The 14,160-nt window shown below is 33.3% G+C and overlaps 1 protein-coding gene across 4 annotated transcripts in view; it reads left to right on the top strand.

Moving 5' to 3' along the window:
- Window positions 1-12,555, top strand: part of RTKN2 (rhotekin 2) — a 114,204-nt gene extending 101,649 nt beyond the window's left edge. For 3 of the 4 annotated variants that reach the window (XM_061405087.1, XM_061405089.1, XM_061405088.1), the window contains 3 exons: window positions 67-232; window positions 6,569-6,676; window positions 7,918-12,555. In XM_061405087.1, coding sequence (XP_061261071.1) covers window positions 67-232; window positions 6,569-6,676; window positions 7,918-8,423 — 780 coding nt within the window. In that variant the 3' untranslated portion in view covers window positions 8,424-12,555. The remainder of the gene's footprint in view (window positions 1-66; window positions 233-6,568; window positions 6,677-7,917) is intronic. The other variant, XM_061405090.1, reaches the window with a different exon arrangement.
- The last annotated feature ends 1,605 nt before the right edge of the window (window positions 12,556-14,160 follow it).

The following is a 14,160-nucleotide window of genomic DNA, read 5'->3' as shown; positions in this document are numbered from 1 at the left end:
TAACACATTTATTTGATCATTACAGAAATAGTCTCTTGTTAAACATCAGTTTTGTCTTATTTTTAGGAAACCAGAATTCGGGCAGTGGATAAGGATAAAACGAAAAGAATTAATAATTTCTCTGTCATCAACCCTGTTGCTGGACAGGCTGAAACTCATATATTTTCAGCTGACAATAGAGAAGATCTTCAGAAGTGGATGGAAGCCTTCTGGCAGCATTTCTTTGATCTTAGTAAGCTGACATTTGGATTCTCTAATAGTATATTCATGTAGCATGAAAGGATGTACATAGCAAACTAAATATTAAAATTACAATTGTATAGTTTGTATTAAGAATTTGTATGCTCTTGAATAAAATGGTAGTATATCATCAATGCATTGATGCTTTTTTCTGTCCATTTTTCCCCAGTGCATGACTGATAATACCTGTGAATTCCTAGTATCATTGCCTGTTACTTTTAAGTTCTGGTCCCTAAAACAAGTAAACCACCTTTTCTCAAAATATTAGGTTGAATGGCTTAAGGCAGTCTCTCCAATCAAAAGGATAATAAGCTATATGAGTAAAAAAAGCTTCTCTAGGAGAGTGATGATCATAAAATAAGTGAAATGTTCAGGAGATTCATTTTTATATAGACTTCTGTTAACTCCCGATTCATTCTATCATTTTGGACATCATCCAAAGAGATTTTTTTTTAAACAGCACATATGGTTTTTCAGTTTCAATAATACAGTTCAATGGCATGGATTATAAAAACAATGTGATAGTAATGTAATGGAGTTATAGTATGTAAAATATACGAGGTTCTAATATTCTCAATTTAAGGAGGAATTTTATCAACAAAAATATTGAAACTGTATATTGAAAATGTAGACTATTGATAATGGCTATTTCTAAGCAAACTAAGCCTACTGTTAGATTCAATCAGTATTTTCTGTCTTTATGATACTTTTCTATAGAATTGCAAAGTAAAACCATTTTTAAACAATAGGAAGTTATTTCTGCAGCTCTTCGAGATAATCCTAGAGTTATTTTAGGATCTAGGATTAGATCCTAATCCTAGACATTTTAGGAGCTGTTGCTGAGAATTCTCTAAAATAGTTAATATCTGCAGTCCTCAGGTTAATTTTTGTAAGCATCCTCTGATCCATGGCTTGGCCAGTTATTACAGTGATGGTTGGGGAGGGGGCAGAAAAGGGAAATAAATTTATTGATTAGCTTCCAAATACCATATGGCTTCAATTATTTTTCATAACAACCCAGTGAAGTAGAAATTATTTCTCTCTGCTTTTAAGATGAGAAAATTGAATCCTGAATAGGTTTCATGCTTATTGCAGGGAACCAGAGGACTCCTTCCAGGGCTTTCTTGGATTTTTCAGAACTTGTTTTCCTTAAGTATTGTCCCTTGGCACTCAGTAGATGTTTAAATGGGTCTTCCCTGATGGCTCAGATGGTAAAGAATCTGCCTGCAATACAGGAAACCTGGGTTTGATCCCTGGGTTGGGAAAATCCCCTGGAGAAGGGAATGGCAACTCACTCCAACATTCTTGCCTGGAGAATTCCATAGATAGAGGAACTGGGTGGGCTACGGTCCATGGGGTTGCAAAGAGTTGCGCACGACTGAGCAACTAACACTAGTAGATGTTTAAATATTTGTTATACATTTACCTGCATGTACTGCATTTCTTTATTTTAAAATTTTAGCTGATCTTAGGTATGTAACTTAAAAGACAACAACTTCCTCTCATTTGTTGATTACAGCTAAAATTTTAACTACTTACCTAACTGCTCTTGATTTATAGAGTCTGTCTTATAGAAGACCGTGTTACTTTTAGAAATGATTCTGGCATTTTAAGGGCTTCCCCAGTGGCTTAGCATTAGAGAATCTGCCTTCAATGCAGGTGCTGCAGGAGACATGGGTTTGATCCCTGGATTAGGACTATCCCCTAGAGGAGGACATGGCTACCCACTCCAGTATTTTGTGGGCTACAGCCCATAGGGTCGGAAAGAGTCAGACATGGCCGAAGCAACTTAGTATGCACACATCCACATTGGCATTTTAAAATTTTTGTATAGACAAAAACAGGAAAGAGGAGTAAAAATGTGAGAATAGTATATATAGTCTAGATATCAACTACTGTTAGATGATTTCATGTTTTCATTCCTCAAATTATGTAAAATAATTTATTATGCTAAAAGAGGCAGTTGGTGGGGTAAGAATCTCATGACATCTGAGGAGAAATGAATTGGGAGATTGGGATTGATACTGTTGATACTATGTATAAAATAGATAACTAATGAGAACCTATTGTATAGCACAAGGAATTCTACTCAGTTGTTTCTATGGTTCCTTCCTAAATGGGAAGGAAATCAAAAAAGAGGGAATATACGTATATGTATATTCTGTCCTTTCACTTTGCTGTACAGTAGAAACTAAATATTATAAAGCAACTATACTCCAATAAAAATTAACTTAAAGAATCTCATGACATTTTTGTACTGTCAAAGTAATAAAGTGATGACAACTAGGTTCTCAGGTCTGGCTACTTCTTTAGTATTTAATGCTTTGGAGATAAAATCTGCCAGTCTAATTTTTAAAGTATAAATAGTATTACATTTGCTGTTTAGAATTCATTGTGTAAGATATGAAGATCTGAAGCAAAAATGGAAGTGCATATATTATCCCAAAGAGTGACTTGTGCTTTAGAATTTTTACTCTCCTCGTAATAAGTGTAGCCTCTTGTAATCTTCAGTGAAATGTGATATATGCAACAAAATAGAGGATAAATATCTAGGGCAGAAGAAAGTAAGAGTAATGTAATACTTAGAACATATTTCAATTACTTGACTTAGCTTGAGAGTTAGAAAATCATGAGGCTGAGAAAACTGGAAATGATGAGAAAACACTAATGGAGCTAGGTGTGTTTAGCCTGTGGAAGGACAGCTTGAGAAGGAGGGTGGGAGGCAGTGGGGAGGTAATCGCTAATTTTTAATATCTGAGAGCTAACATGTAAAAGAGGAATGACACCTGTTTTAGACCATCAAATAGGTTACTGCTTGGAATAGTGAAAGATTTTTTCAAATATTTAATAATATATACTAAGTTAAATTTGAGCATTACTTTACTAGCATGTGAGATGAGTGCAATTGTGCAGTAGTTTAAGCACTCTTTGGCATTGCCTTTCTTTGGGATTGGAATGAAAACTGACCTTTTCCAGCCCTGTGGCCACTGCTGAGTTTTCCAAATTTGCTGGCATATTGAGTGCAGCACTTTCACAGCATCATCTTTCAGGATTTGGAATAGCTCAACTGGAATTCCATCACCTCCACTAGTTTTGTTTGTAGTGATGCTTTCTAAGGCCCACTTGACTTCACATTCCAGGATGTCTGGCTCTAGGTCAGTGATCACACCATCGTGATTATCTGGGTCGTGAAGATCTTTTTTGTACAGTTCTTCTGTGTATTCTTGCCATCTCTTCTTAATATCTTCTGCTTCTGTTAGGTCCATACCATTCTGTCCTTTATTGAGCCCATCTTTGCATGAAATGTTCCTCTAATTTTCTTGAAGAGATCTCTAGTCTTTCCCATTCTGTTGTTTTCCTCTATTTCTTTGCATTGATTGCTGAAGAAGGCTTTCTTATCTCTTCTTGCTATTCTTTGGAACTCTGCATTCAGATGGGTATATCTTTCCTTTTCTCCTTTGCTTTTCGCTTCTCTTCTTTTCACAGCTATTTGTAAGGCCTCCCCAGACAGCCATTTTGCTTTTTCACATTTCTTTTCCATGGGGATGGTCTTGATCCCTGTCTCCTGTACAATGTCACAAACCTCTGTCTATAGTTCATCAGGCACTTTATCTATCAGATCTAGGCCCTTAAATCTATTTCTCACTTCCACTGTATAATCATAAGGGATTTGATTTAGGTCATACCTGAATGGTCTAGTGGTTTTCCCTACTTTCTTCAATTTAAGTCTGAATTTGGCAATAAGGAGTTCATGATCTGAGCCACAGTCAGCTCCTGGTCTTGTTTTTGCTGACTGTATAGAGCTTCTCCAACTTTGGCTGCAAAGAATATAATCAATCTGATTTTGGTGTTCCCCATCTGGTAATGTCCATGTGTAGAGTCTTCTCTTGTGTTGTTGGAAGAGGGTGTTTGTTATGACCAGTGCATTTTCTTGGCAAAACTCTATTAGTCTTTGCCCTGCTTCATTCCATATTCCAAGGCCAAATTTGCCTGTTACTCCAGGTGTTTCTTGACTTCCTACTTTTGCATTCCAGTCCCCTATAATGAAAAGGACATCTTTTTTGGGTGTTAGTTCTAAAAGGTCTTGTAGGTCTTCACAGAACCGTTCAACTTCAGCTTCTTCAGCATTACTGGTTGGGGCATAGACTTGGATTACTGTGATATTGAATGGTTTACCTTGGAAATAAAGAGATCATTCTGTCATTTTAGAGATTGCATCCAAGTACTGCATTTCGGACTCTTTTGTTGACCATGATGGCTACTCCATTTCTTCTGAGGGATTCCTGCCCGCAGTAGTAGATATAATGGTCATCTGAGTTAAATTCACCCATTCCAGTCCATTTGAGTTCGCTGATTCCTAGAATGTCGACATTCACTCTTGCCATCTCTTGTTTGACCACTTCCAATTTGCCTTGATTCATGGACCTGACATTCATAAGCAGCTCAACATAATAGATTATTTTGAATGGGAGCATTATAATAGTATATGTGGTAGGAAACATCTTCAATATACAGATTTTATGTGAGCAAAATATACCCATTTAATATCTCATACTGGGCCTTTATTGTTAGCATGTTCATATTACATATACCTATGCTTGCTAATTTATTTACTGGTAAAGTGTTTAATTGTAATGTCTTGATCAGTGAACATGCCACATTTGTATCTCTGACTTGTGTAACACATGGGATAATGTGGCTTTATATTGCAGTTTTCAACATAGTATTCTGCTATCAGTTAAACAATGAAAAGCTTTGAACTATCAATATTGAAACAATGCTGTACTATATTCCTTATCTAAGGTTTGACAGAGAATTGCTTGCTGGTTTAAAGTGTTTCATTACTTTTCCATTTTAAGGCCATTTTTTCATGCCCCCCCAAAAGAAAAGGCTGGCGCTTCTATATTTATCTAAAAAAGGAAGTAGAAAGGAGGAATAAGTTATCAAATCTCAGATCCTACTAGATTTAAATTCTACAAAGCAACCTTTGAGGCTTAAACTCAAGATTTTATTCCCTTTATATATTGCTATATGAGATATTTTGAAAATTTTTTTACCATATTCTATACTTAGCATTGTAATAAAACATATTGAAAGGGATTTTTTTTATTTCTTAACTATTTAAAGTGATGGATCTAAAATTTATGTATATATTACCATATTAACATGACATAAATTAGACATAAAATAACAAAAATAGATAATTTGAGTAAACATGAAGTATCTTTAATTTTTAAGCCATGGGAAATAAGCTGGATGTTGAATGTAGAGGTTGAGAATATAATAAAAAGAAATACAGATCATAAATCAGTATAAAAAGGCACGTGTTTATTACATTTACTTCTTTGCTAATGTAAAATAGCATGTAAGAATGGCAAAACTCAGCATACAAGTCCACAATAAAGATGGAAAGGCTAAATATTTTTTTATATCCACTCAGGAGAAATAAATCTGAGAATTTTATTTTGAGATGAACATAGTAAACCGTAATTACAAGAAAAATTATTATGGTCCACACTTTTCAATTTTAAATATTAAAACAACTTACTCAAGAGTATTTTTATTATTGAGTATTATTTTGAATGCCTAATGGCTTTAAAGTGTCCTTCCTAAAATAAATTCATTTCAGTTCAGTCATGTCCGACTCTTTGTGATCCCATGGAGTGCAGCATGCCAGGCTTCCCTGTCCATCACCAACGCCCAGAGCCTACTCAAACTCAAGTCCATCACGTCCAGTTAGAATTTTGAATGATCTGTCTTTATAGTAACAGGTTTTTATGTACCCAAAATAAAATGAAAATACAGCATTTTTCTAGTTTTCCTGATATTTAGGAGGACATGATTATCATATTAAAAGAATTTTTTGTAAGCAATTCTTATTTCTTAATTAAAATTTTCAAAATTAAAATCATTTTCTGAGAAATACTACTTATGTATTTTTTTGCTTCCTTCAAGTTAACTATATTTCAGTTAATCTTTACTTTTCAACTGTTTTAAATACTGAATGTTTTTATATAATATTTAAGAGAACTTACACAAACTTTTACCATAAACATTTTAGTTATTGACCATTTAGAGAAGTAATATAGTATTTAGTAGCCTACAGAACTTAGCTTAATATCTGTTCATAGAGATTTATATTTAAAATAGAGTACATTTGTGCCTAGACTTAGAAATAATGGGTAGTACTAGGTTTTTATAACTTCTTTAAGCTAATACTTCATGAATTCACTTATTTTTTCAAAGCAAAAAACGTGTTGATAATCTGTTAAAAATTAAATATATATTTCACATTTGTTTTAAACTAGCCTACCTTTTTCTTTCTTAGGCCAATGGAAGCATTGTTGTGAAGAACTTATGAAAATTGAGATTATGTCACCACGGAAACCACCTTTGTTCTTGACAAAAGAGGCAACCTCAGTCTATCATGATATGAGTAAGTGAGGTTTGTCTTTTCTAAGCTTCAGGGTAACAAAAACGACATTGTCCTCAAACAAGCAGCTTATTCTATTGACATTAAAATGCTAAAATTTTCAAGCCACAGTCAAAAATGAATGAAAAAAGACTATGATTATAGACTAAGAAACTCATGTTTAAAAGATGAATTAATACAAAATTAATGAATACACATTTTTCATAGTTTGAATGCTTAAGATCAAACAAAAATGTTAAGACTTCAAAATGAATAAGGGTACACTGAAAATAAATATTAGCTGAGTAGCTGATGAAAATTCTGAAGATATAAACCTTGACGTTTTAAAATGTAATTATGTTCAGTAATTTTTTCCATATTTTATTAAATTTGTTTTAAAGTAGTGTTGATAAATGAATATTAATAAATGGAAGTTTTCCTCTCAGGCAAAAAAATTGGTTAAGTTTAATACTTTGGAAAATTTTAGATTTCTAGACTCATAAATATTCCATTTTCCCCACAGTTTGAAGTGTATTTATTTATCTTTGTGTGATTGCCTTAGTGAGCAGTGTTGTGAACAAGCACAAATCAGTGCTAAATTCTAGTGTATTTTACCACCAGTGTTCCTACACTTACATATACCTTTAAATGTTGGATTTAAAATGAAACATTTGAGCTTACACATTTGAAAATATCATGTAATTGACATAAATGTCTCCCATTTTTCCCAAGGAAAATCACCAAAGTGGTATTAAGGCTTCACTCTGTTTCCATGGGGGTTTTGTTTTGGATTTTTTTCCCTATTACAAAGACTTTGCTGGTCTACAGGAAGGAATACTAATTCAGTTACATTTTCCTAGTTTACCTATCAGGGGTTTATAAAAGGGAATCCACTCTTACCTATAAGTCAGAATAGATTTTAAACCCAACAAAAGTTATTTAATAAATACTTAATCTGCAGAATTCAAAAAAATTCTGATGATGCTCAACTCCTTTGAAAACTGGATTTTCCACGTATATTTAGGAATATACTTATGCATGTGTGTGTATGTGTGTGTGTGCACGCATGCAGTACATGATCTTATTTTTTGGTTCCATTAGTATGGTTATTTTTACAAGTAAACATATTAAAAAAAAAACAAAAAACTTATCCTGGTCTGGTTTGGATAACTATTATATAGATAACATAGTGGAATAACGTCCTTGGGTAAAGGGTTTACTGCTTCAGAATTTGTTCCATGTATTTTTTCTAATAATTATTACAGGCATTGATTCACCTATGAAACTTGAAAGTTTAACTGGTATAATACAAAAAAAAATTGAAGAGACAAATGGAGAGTTCCTAATTGGCCAGCATGAAGAAGCCTCATCTCCTTCTTGGGCCACACTGAAAAAGGTATTATCTCCTGCAAGCAAGCAGTTACATGAAGAGAAAGGGAAAAAGAGACGAGCTCCCCTTCCTCCTTCTGATAAAGTGCCATTCAACTTAAAAACACAGAGCAACAAAAATCAATTGGTTCAGGGCAACTGGGAAAAAACAAGTGTATCTCAGACCTCGCCTTTGGATACCAAACTGTCAACCCCGATGCATCACTTACAGAAACCGGTGGCTGCTCCTCGAAAACTTCTTCCTGCCAGGAAAAGTAGTTCAACTGATGGTGAACACACAGACACTAAAACCAGTATTGAAGCCAAGCCAGTACCAGCTCCAAGGCAGAAAACTATCAAAGACATTTTGGACCCTAGATCATGGTGGTGGACACAAGTATAGAAAACCCTTAATGTGCAAAACATTTTACAAATCTAAAACTGTGAAGCTTAATTCAGAAGCACTGTAGATATAGTAATATGAATTATGTAGGTAAATGTGATAGTGATTTAAATCAATAATTAATAGGTATAAAAATATTTTATAATTAAGAAATGGATTTCTCTTTTATAATTTTCAGAATTATTTCTCTAGCAGAGCATAAAAGGCAGTTTCTAGACAATATCTCAATTGTTGGAAGGGTTAATTTATTCCTAAATTAGTACTAGATGGTGAACAAGCACTAGGCAGAAGAAAGCATTAAAATTTCTTTGAGGAGAGATTGTCTAGTAATTTAAAATGTGTTAAATGAGAGCCATATTCTCATTGTGAGACTTTTAATCCTAATGGAATGTTTCAAAAGTTTCATTCAAACCACAAATTATAGAATCCACCCAAGAAGATTTCTTCTTAGCATTCTGGAATTCTCATCTAATAGTCCACTGGCTCTCATCTATTGTTTTACTCACTAGTTGACTGACCTTTCAAATTCCTGGGATAAATTTTGGAATATTAAATTCTTCATCTTTAAAGGGAATATGTAATGTGTTATTCAAAGTTGTTTCCTTGATGATCCCTGAAATCCTATTGACATTACCTTTCATATGTAAAGCAAAACATTTTTTAAGTTTAGGTAACAGGTAGATGAAATGTCCTTTACTTCCACTTTTCTATGCATGGTATTAATTTCCATTGTGATGTTGGCATTTGGGGAAATGAGTAGCTGTTAACACCTTAAAATTCATTTAATACTTATTTAAAAAGCAGATGACCTATTAAAAATACCAGAAAATTTGGCCATGATAATTTCAGAATTAATCCTTCTAAAAATATTATTTAGATTTCCTTTTTCTAGTAGGGGTTTGTGTCTGCTATTGATATTTGTCATTAAAGTCATATTATTACAATAATGACATTGGAATCATTTCCATAGGAGGTAATTTCCATAGCAACTAATCATAGTGACACAAACAGAATTATGAAATCAAGTGAGGAATAAATAGCAAAAGAATGAATACCTTAAAGGAACAAAAAAAACCTTTTTCTTAATAATTATGCTTCTTATAAATAAGAGCTGGACAGTTTTAAAAATCAGAATTTCCAAATAAAACAGTTTCCGTAAGCTGTCAGCAGCAGCACTAAAAATCTCAAATATCATTGTAAGAAATGAAAATATAAGAATTAAATTACTGCCTTGTATATAATCTCTAGAGATTTTTTAAAGCTCATAAGAACTCTATTTGAATCAGAATTACGTTATTACAAAGTAAAATGACTACTTCACAAAAAATAACATTAATTTAAATGGATCCCTTCATTATTTTTAGATAGCAGAGTCTTTTCTCATTTATGTAGCATGATGTAACTGCCAGGTTACTTTTGTGTTTGCCCAGGACTCCTAGTAAGAATTGGGACTCAAGGGAGTAGTGGTACAAAAGGTCTCTTGTGACTGGAGACACCAGGACAGACACAGCATTTGATGAGGAGGAAATCCTATATGCTTGCCTGATAAAATTTAGAGACAATGAAAACCTAAAAAGGTACGATTCATTTGTTTTTTCTAACTAGAAGGCTGTCATAAATCTCAGTTGTGATTGCCAATTCAGTAAATGACATATTAAAAACGTGAAGGATATTATTGTTTGAATTTTTATTTTTAAACCTCACTGCTGTTTTTGACAGCATTAATGACTCTTGTTGCCACTAAATTACTAAGCTAGAAGATGTGCAGGAAAAATTGTTTCTGAAACTGACATCTACGCATTCTTTTTTTGTTAAGTTAAAGCCTTCCTTAGAATAAACCAGTTTTAAAACTTCCAAATTATATTCTTGTTGTTTCTCCTTATGCATATTATTATCAAGAAGGATTCAAATGGTACAGAAACCAGAATTTGTTCTTAGAGAAATTACCTAGCAGTTGTGCCCTCAGTGGGCACTTTGAAATAAGGCTGAAGCCTTTCTTCCTAGAACCATTTAGATGAAGCCTGACCAAGGGCCATCTCCCCCAAAATTATTCAGACTGTTTCTGGGGTCCCATCTTTCTATATGTTACAAAGCCTTTAAAATCGGGTTGAAGTCTTAAGCTGTACTTCTGAGCTACTGCTCATTAAGTGTTAGTTCTTCCCACTCTCCATTCCCAGCAAAAGGTATGATACAAAGTTGGGGCTCCTTTCATCCCTCTCTTCCTCCCTCCTTTTCTTTCTTCCACAGTTAAAAAAAAATCTAAAAATACTGAGTTAAACACTTTTTCAAGGAGTTTGCCAAAAGAACTATTTGTTTTCTCATTTTCCTAAACTGGAAGTTTATGACAGAGAAAAACATGCCACGTAATAAAAAACATTTCAGCTTTCTATGAGCTGACTTTTCACATTCCTTGTTTGTCCTTTTAATTTGCTTCTTGATATATGAAGACTGTAAATTTGAAACAAAGAGTTCACTGTCATATATTTATAATGTTATAATTGGAGAATCATAAATAGAATAGGTATTTTATGATATTATAATACAGATGATCTGATAATATCTTTAAAAATTAGATTTACATTTCAAGCCCTGAGATATAAATTACTTAAAACAGCATTAAAGTAGTATTTTAATTGCTACAAGGTAGTGAGCTTTTTATTAAAAATCTTGCAAGGACAGAGAAGGCATTTTGTTAATATAAATGCATACCTCCTAAGGTAAACAGACTTTCAAAATATCAGGCATGCCAACTCTTGATTAGTTTTGTTAAATCCTAACTGTCTGCCGTGCCCCCTGACTTCTTTTAAATGGACATGCATGCTTGTGGAAAACTAAATCCATTTATTATAAATGCCTTATCTTTACCCTTTAGGTCCTACTAAATATATTTTACCTGGTACTGTTTATTAAAATGGAAGCTGCCTTGATTTAGAGACAATTCATGGAAGGTAGGTTAAGCAGTCAAATATTTCTTTAGGCTTATGTTCAGTACCTCAGCCACCTACTGAGAAGTTAATTAATTCAGTCCAAATGAAATTATAGGGCAGTTCGGTGCAATTTATGGTAAATGCCATTTGAATGCAGTCACCTGTGTTACCATGAACAAGGAACAACCATACTAGATAGAGGTAAAATGCTGCACCACGAATGAGAGAAGTGGTTTGGCAGGAAAAATATTTGTCCCTGTGGTTAGAATTTGTCAAAACTGTCTTTTTAAAGAGTGAATTATCACACAGTATTTAAACTTTCGTGACCTTTTATATTCTCATAGTTGTCTTCAGTGTTCTATTGGTCTTAAACTTATAATGTAAGTAGAGTTGACTTTTTGCATTTACATTTCAAAGACACTCCTCTTTTTAAATGCTTACACATGTGTAACTGCATTGTTGCTAGTAATAGTTATAATGAAAATGGTCTCTTCTGTATCGTGCTTATTCTTGGTTAATACTAGGAATTTTGAATTCCTAAAAACAAGAATTTTTTGAATTTTTAAAAACAAGATTTCATTTGAAAATATTGTAGAATGTTATTTTCTGTGGCATATTTGTATAATTGGCATTGTTTATAATTTTTACCTTTTTAATGTGGGTCAGGATTCTGGATTAAAAAGTATTAATTATGCACATATATATATTTAACTATTAGAAATTGATAAACCAAGGTCATGTGATTAAAACTTCTATACTTTAAAAGACTGATTCATGAAAACATTTTTTAGACTTTTTCCTTTAGGTATGTCCTCTAGTCTAAACTGATAGAAGTAAACAGTGTTGTGAAATCAGGGTAAACAGAGAAAAGACATACCCAGCAGCTGGTGCTAAGAAATGTACTCAAATGAACAAAGTACCTTAATGTTCAAATAACATAATTTTAACTATTAAAGAAATAGTAACCAACATTTTTATTTATCTCAAGATAGGAAAAATACCAATCTTGGTGTGTTTGATAGGCAAAATCATCTCCTATCTTGCTAAACTTGTGTTTTAAATGGCAGCAATTTACTTTGAGAGATGTGGTAATCTCTTAATGTTAACTACTAAAGGAGAGAAATATTGAAAAGATACATATACATAATTATGCTTTGTCATAAACATGTTTCAAGATATCCAAATAGATAATTTTGTTGAAAATGGATACTTTCCTGAGTGTTGTATCAGGATATATTTTATTTTTATTTACTCAAAAGAAAACAAAATTTGGTTTTGTGAATGGATGTATTTTTGTTGAATTTAGCCAGTTTAGAAACATGTTTTCAGCTTAATTAGTTGGAGTGATTTTAATTTTACAGGGGAGAAAAAGTATTAAGTTATCCATCTATTAATCTTAAGTATTAAAACATTTATTTTATATTTATTACATGTAGAAATAGAAATATATATATCTATATATACACACATACATATGTGTCTGTACTCTGTCAAGTCTTCAATCCAGATATTTCCAATTAATTTTAAAAGATTCTTTAAAAATGTGCTGCCAGTGCTAGCAGAGTTTAAGTCCAAACCTTTCCCAATTTACAGGAACGACCATGGCCTACTCGGTGCTCTCCTCCTGTAGTCCTCATCTTTGGACACGGCCTCAACAATCTGTCCTCTCTTTATCTAGAATATCTTTCCTCTCCTCTTCTTCACACATTCTCCTCTCAACCCACAGTCAGCAGATTTTATTCATTTTTCCAAGTAGTAGCACCACTAAGTTCACAAAGGCTTTGTGCCCTTACACTCCTTCCTTTGTGCTCTATGTATACTCCATTTATAGCCTGAGTCCTTGTTTGTATTTTGTGTTCCCCTACATATTAATGTTATGTGCTGCTTCTGCATAACACATTATCATCAACTTAAAATCCTTTTCATTATCTAGCATTTCTTTATTTTTTCTCTTTTTATATTTTAAATTATGAAAGTATGGTAATACCTTTACAGAAGGAGGCTTGGAAAATACAGAACAGAGTTACATGTAGTTCCACTACATCTTATACTTATTTTTTTTAAGTAGATACATTAAAATTTTAGTTGGAGTTTCAATATCAAATCCTTAAAAATAAATAGAATGAATATACAGAAAAGTAGGATATAATAGACCTGAAAATCGTCATGAACCAATTCAACATTTTTAAGCTTTATACAACTTTCACACAATGCTGCTGCTGCTGCTGCTGTGTCGCTTCAGTCGTGTCCGACTCTGTGCGACCCCATAGACAGCAGCCAACCAGGCTTCCCGTCCCTGGGATTCTCCAGGCAAGAACACTGGAGTGGGTTGCCATTTCCTTCTCCAATGCATGAAAGTGAAGTCACTTAGTCGTGTCCGACTCTAGCGACCCCATGAACTGGGGTAGAACTGGTAGACAGCAGCCTACCAGGCTCCTCCCTCCATGGGATTTTCTAGGCAAAAGGACTGGAGTGGGGTGCCATTGCCTTCTCTGTTTCACACAATAGTAGGATACAAATTCTATTCAAATTCCAGTAGACTATAAGATACTGAAACATATCTATGGACTTAAGGTGCAAAACTTCCATGGTCTACAGGTACTGAAATCATACAGAGTGTGTTCTCTTAACACTGTAGAATTATGTTTAGAAATCAATATCGAAGATATTTGAAAGTAAGCCGCATATTTTCAAGTTCTATGTGACATTTACCAAGAGGGATCTTTGACTTAGCCGTTGAAAGCCTCAATAAAGTTAGAAGACAAAAAAACAGAGTGTGATTGCAGAGAAGAAAGCATTTACATAAGAAA

Source organism: Bos javanicus, chromosome 28 (genome assembly GCF_032452875.1).
Source record: "Bos javanicus breed banteng chromosome 28, ARS-OSU_banteng_1.0, whole genome shotgun sequence".
NCBI lineage: Eukaryota > Metazoa > Chordata > Mammalia > Artiodactyla > Bovidae > Bos > Bos javanicus.
This window is presented reverse-complemented; position numbering and strand designations above follow the sequence as displayed.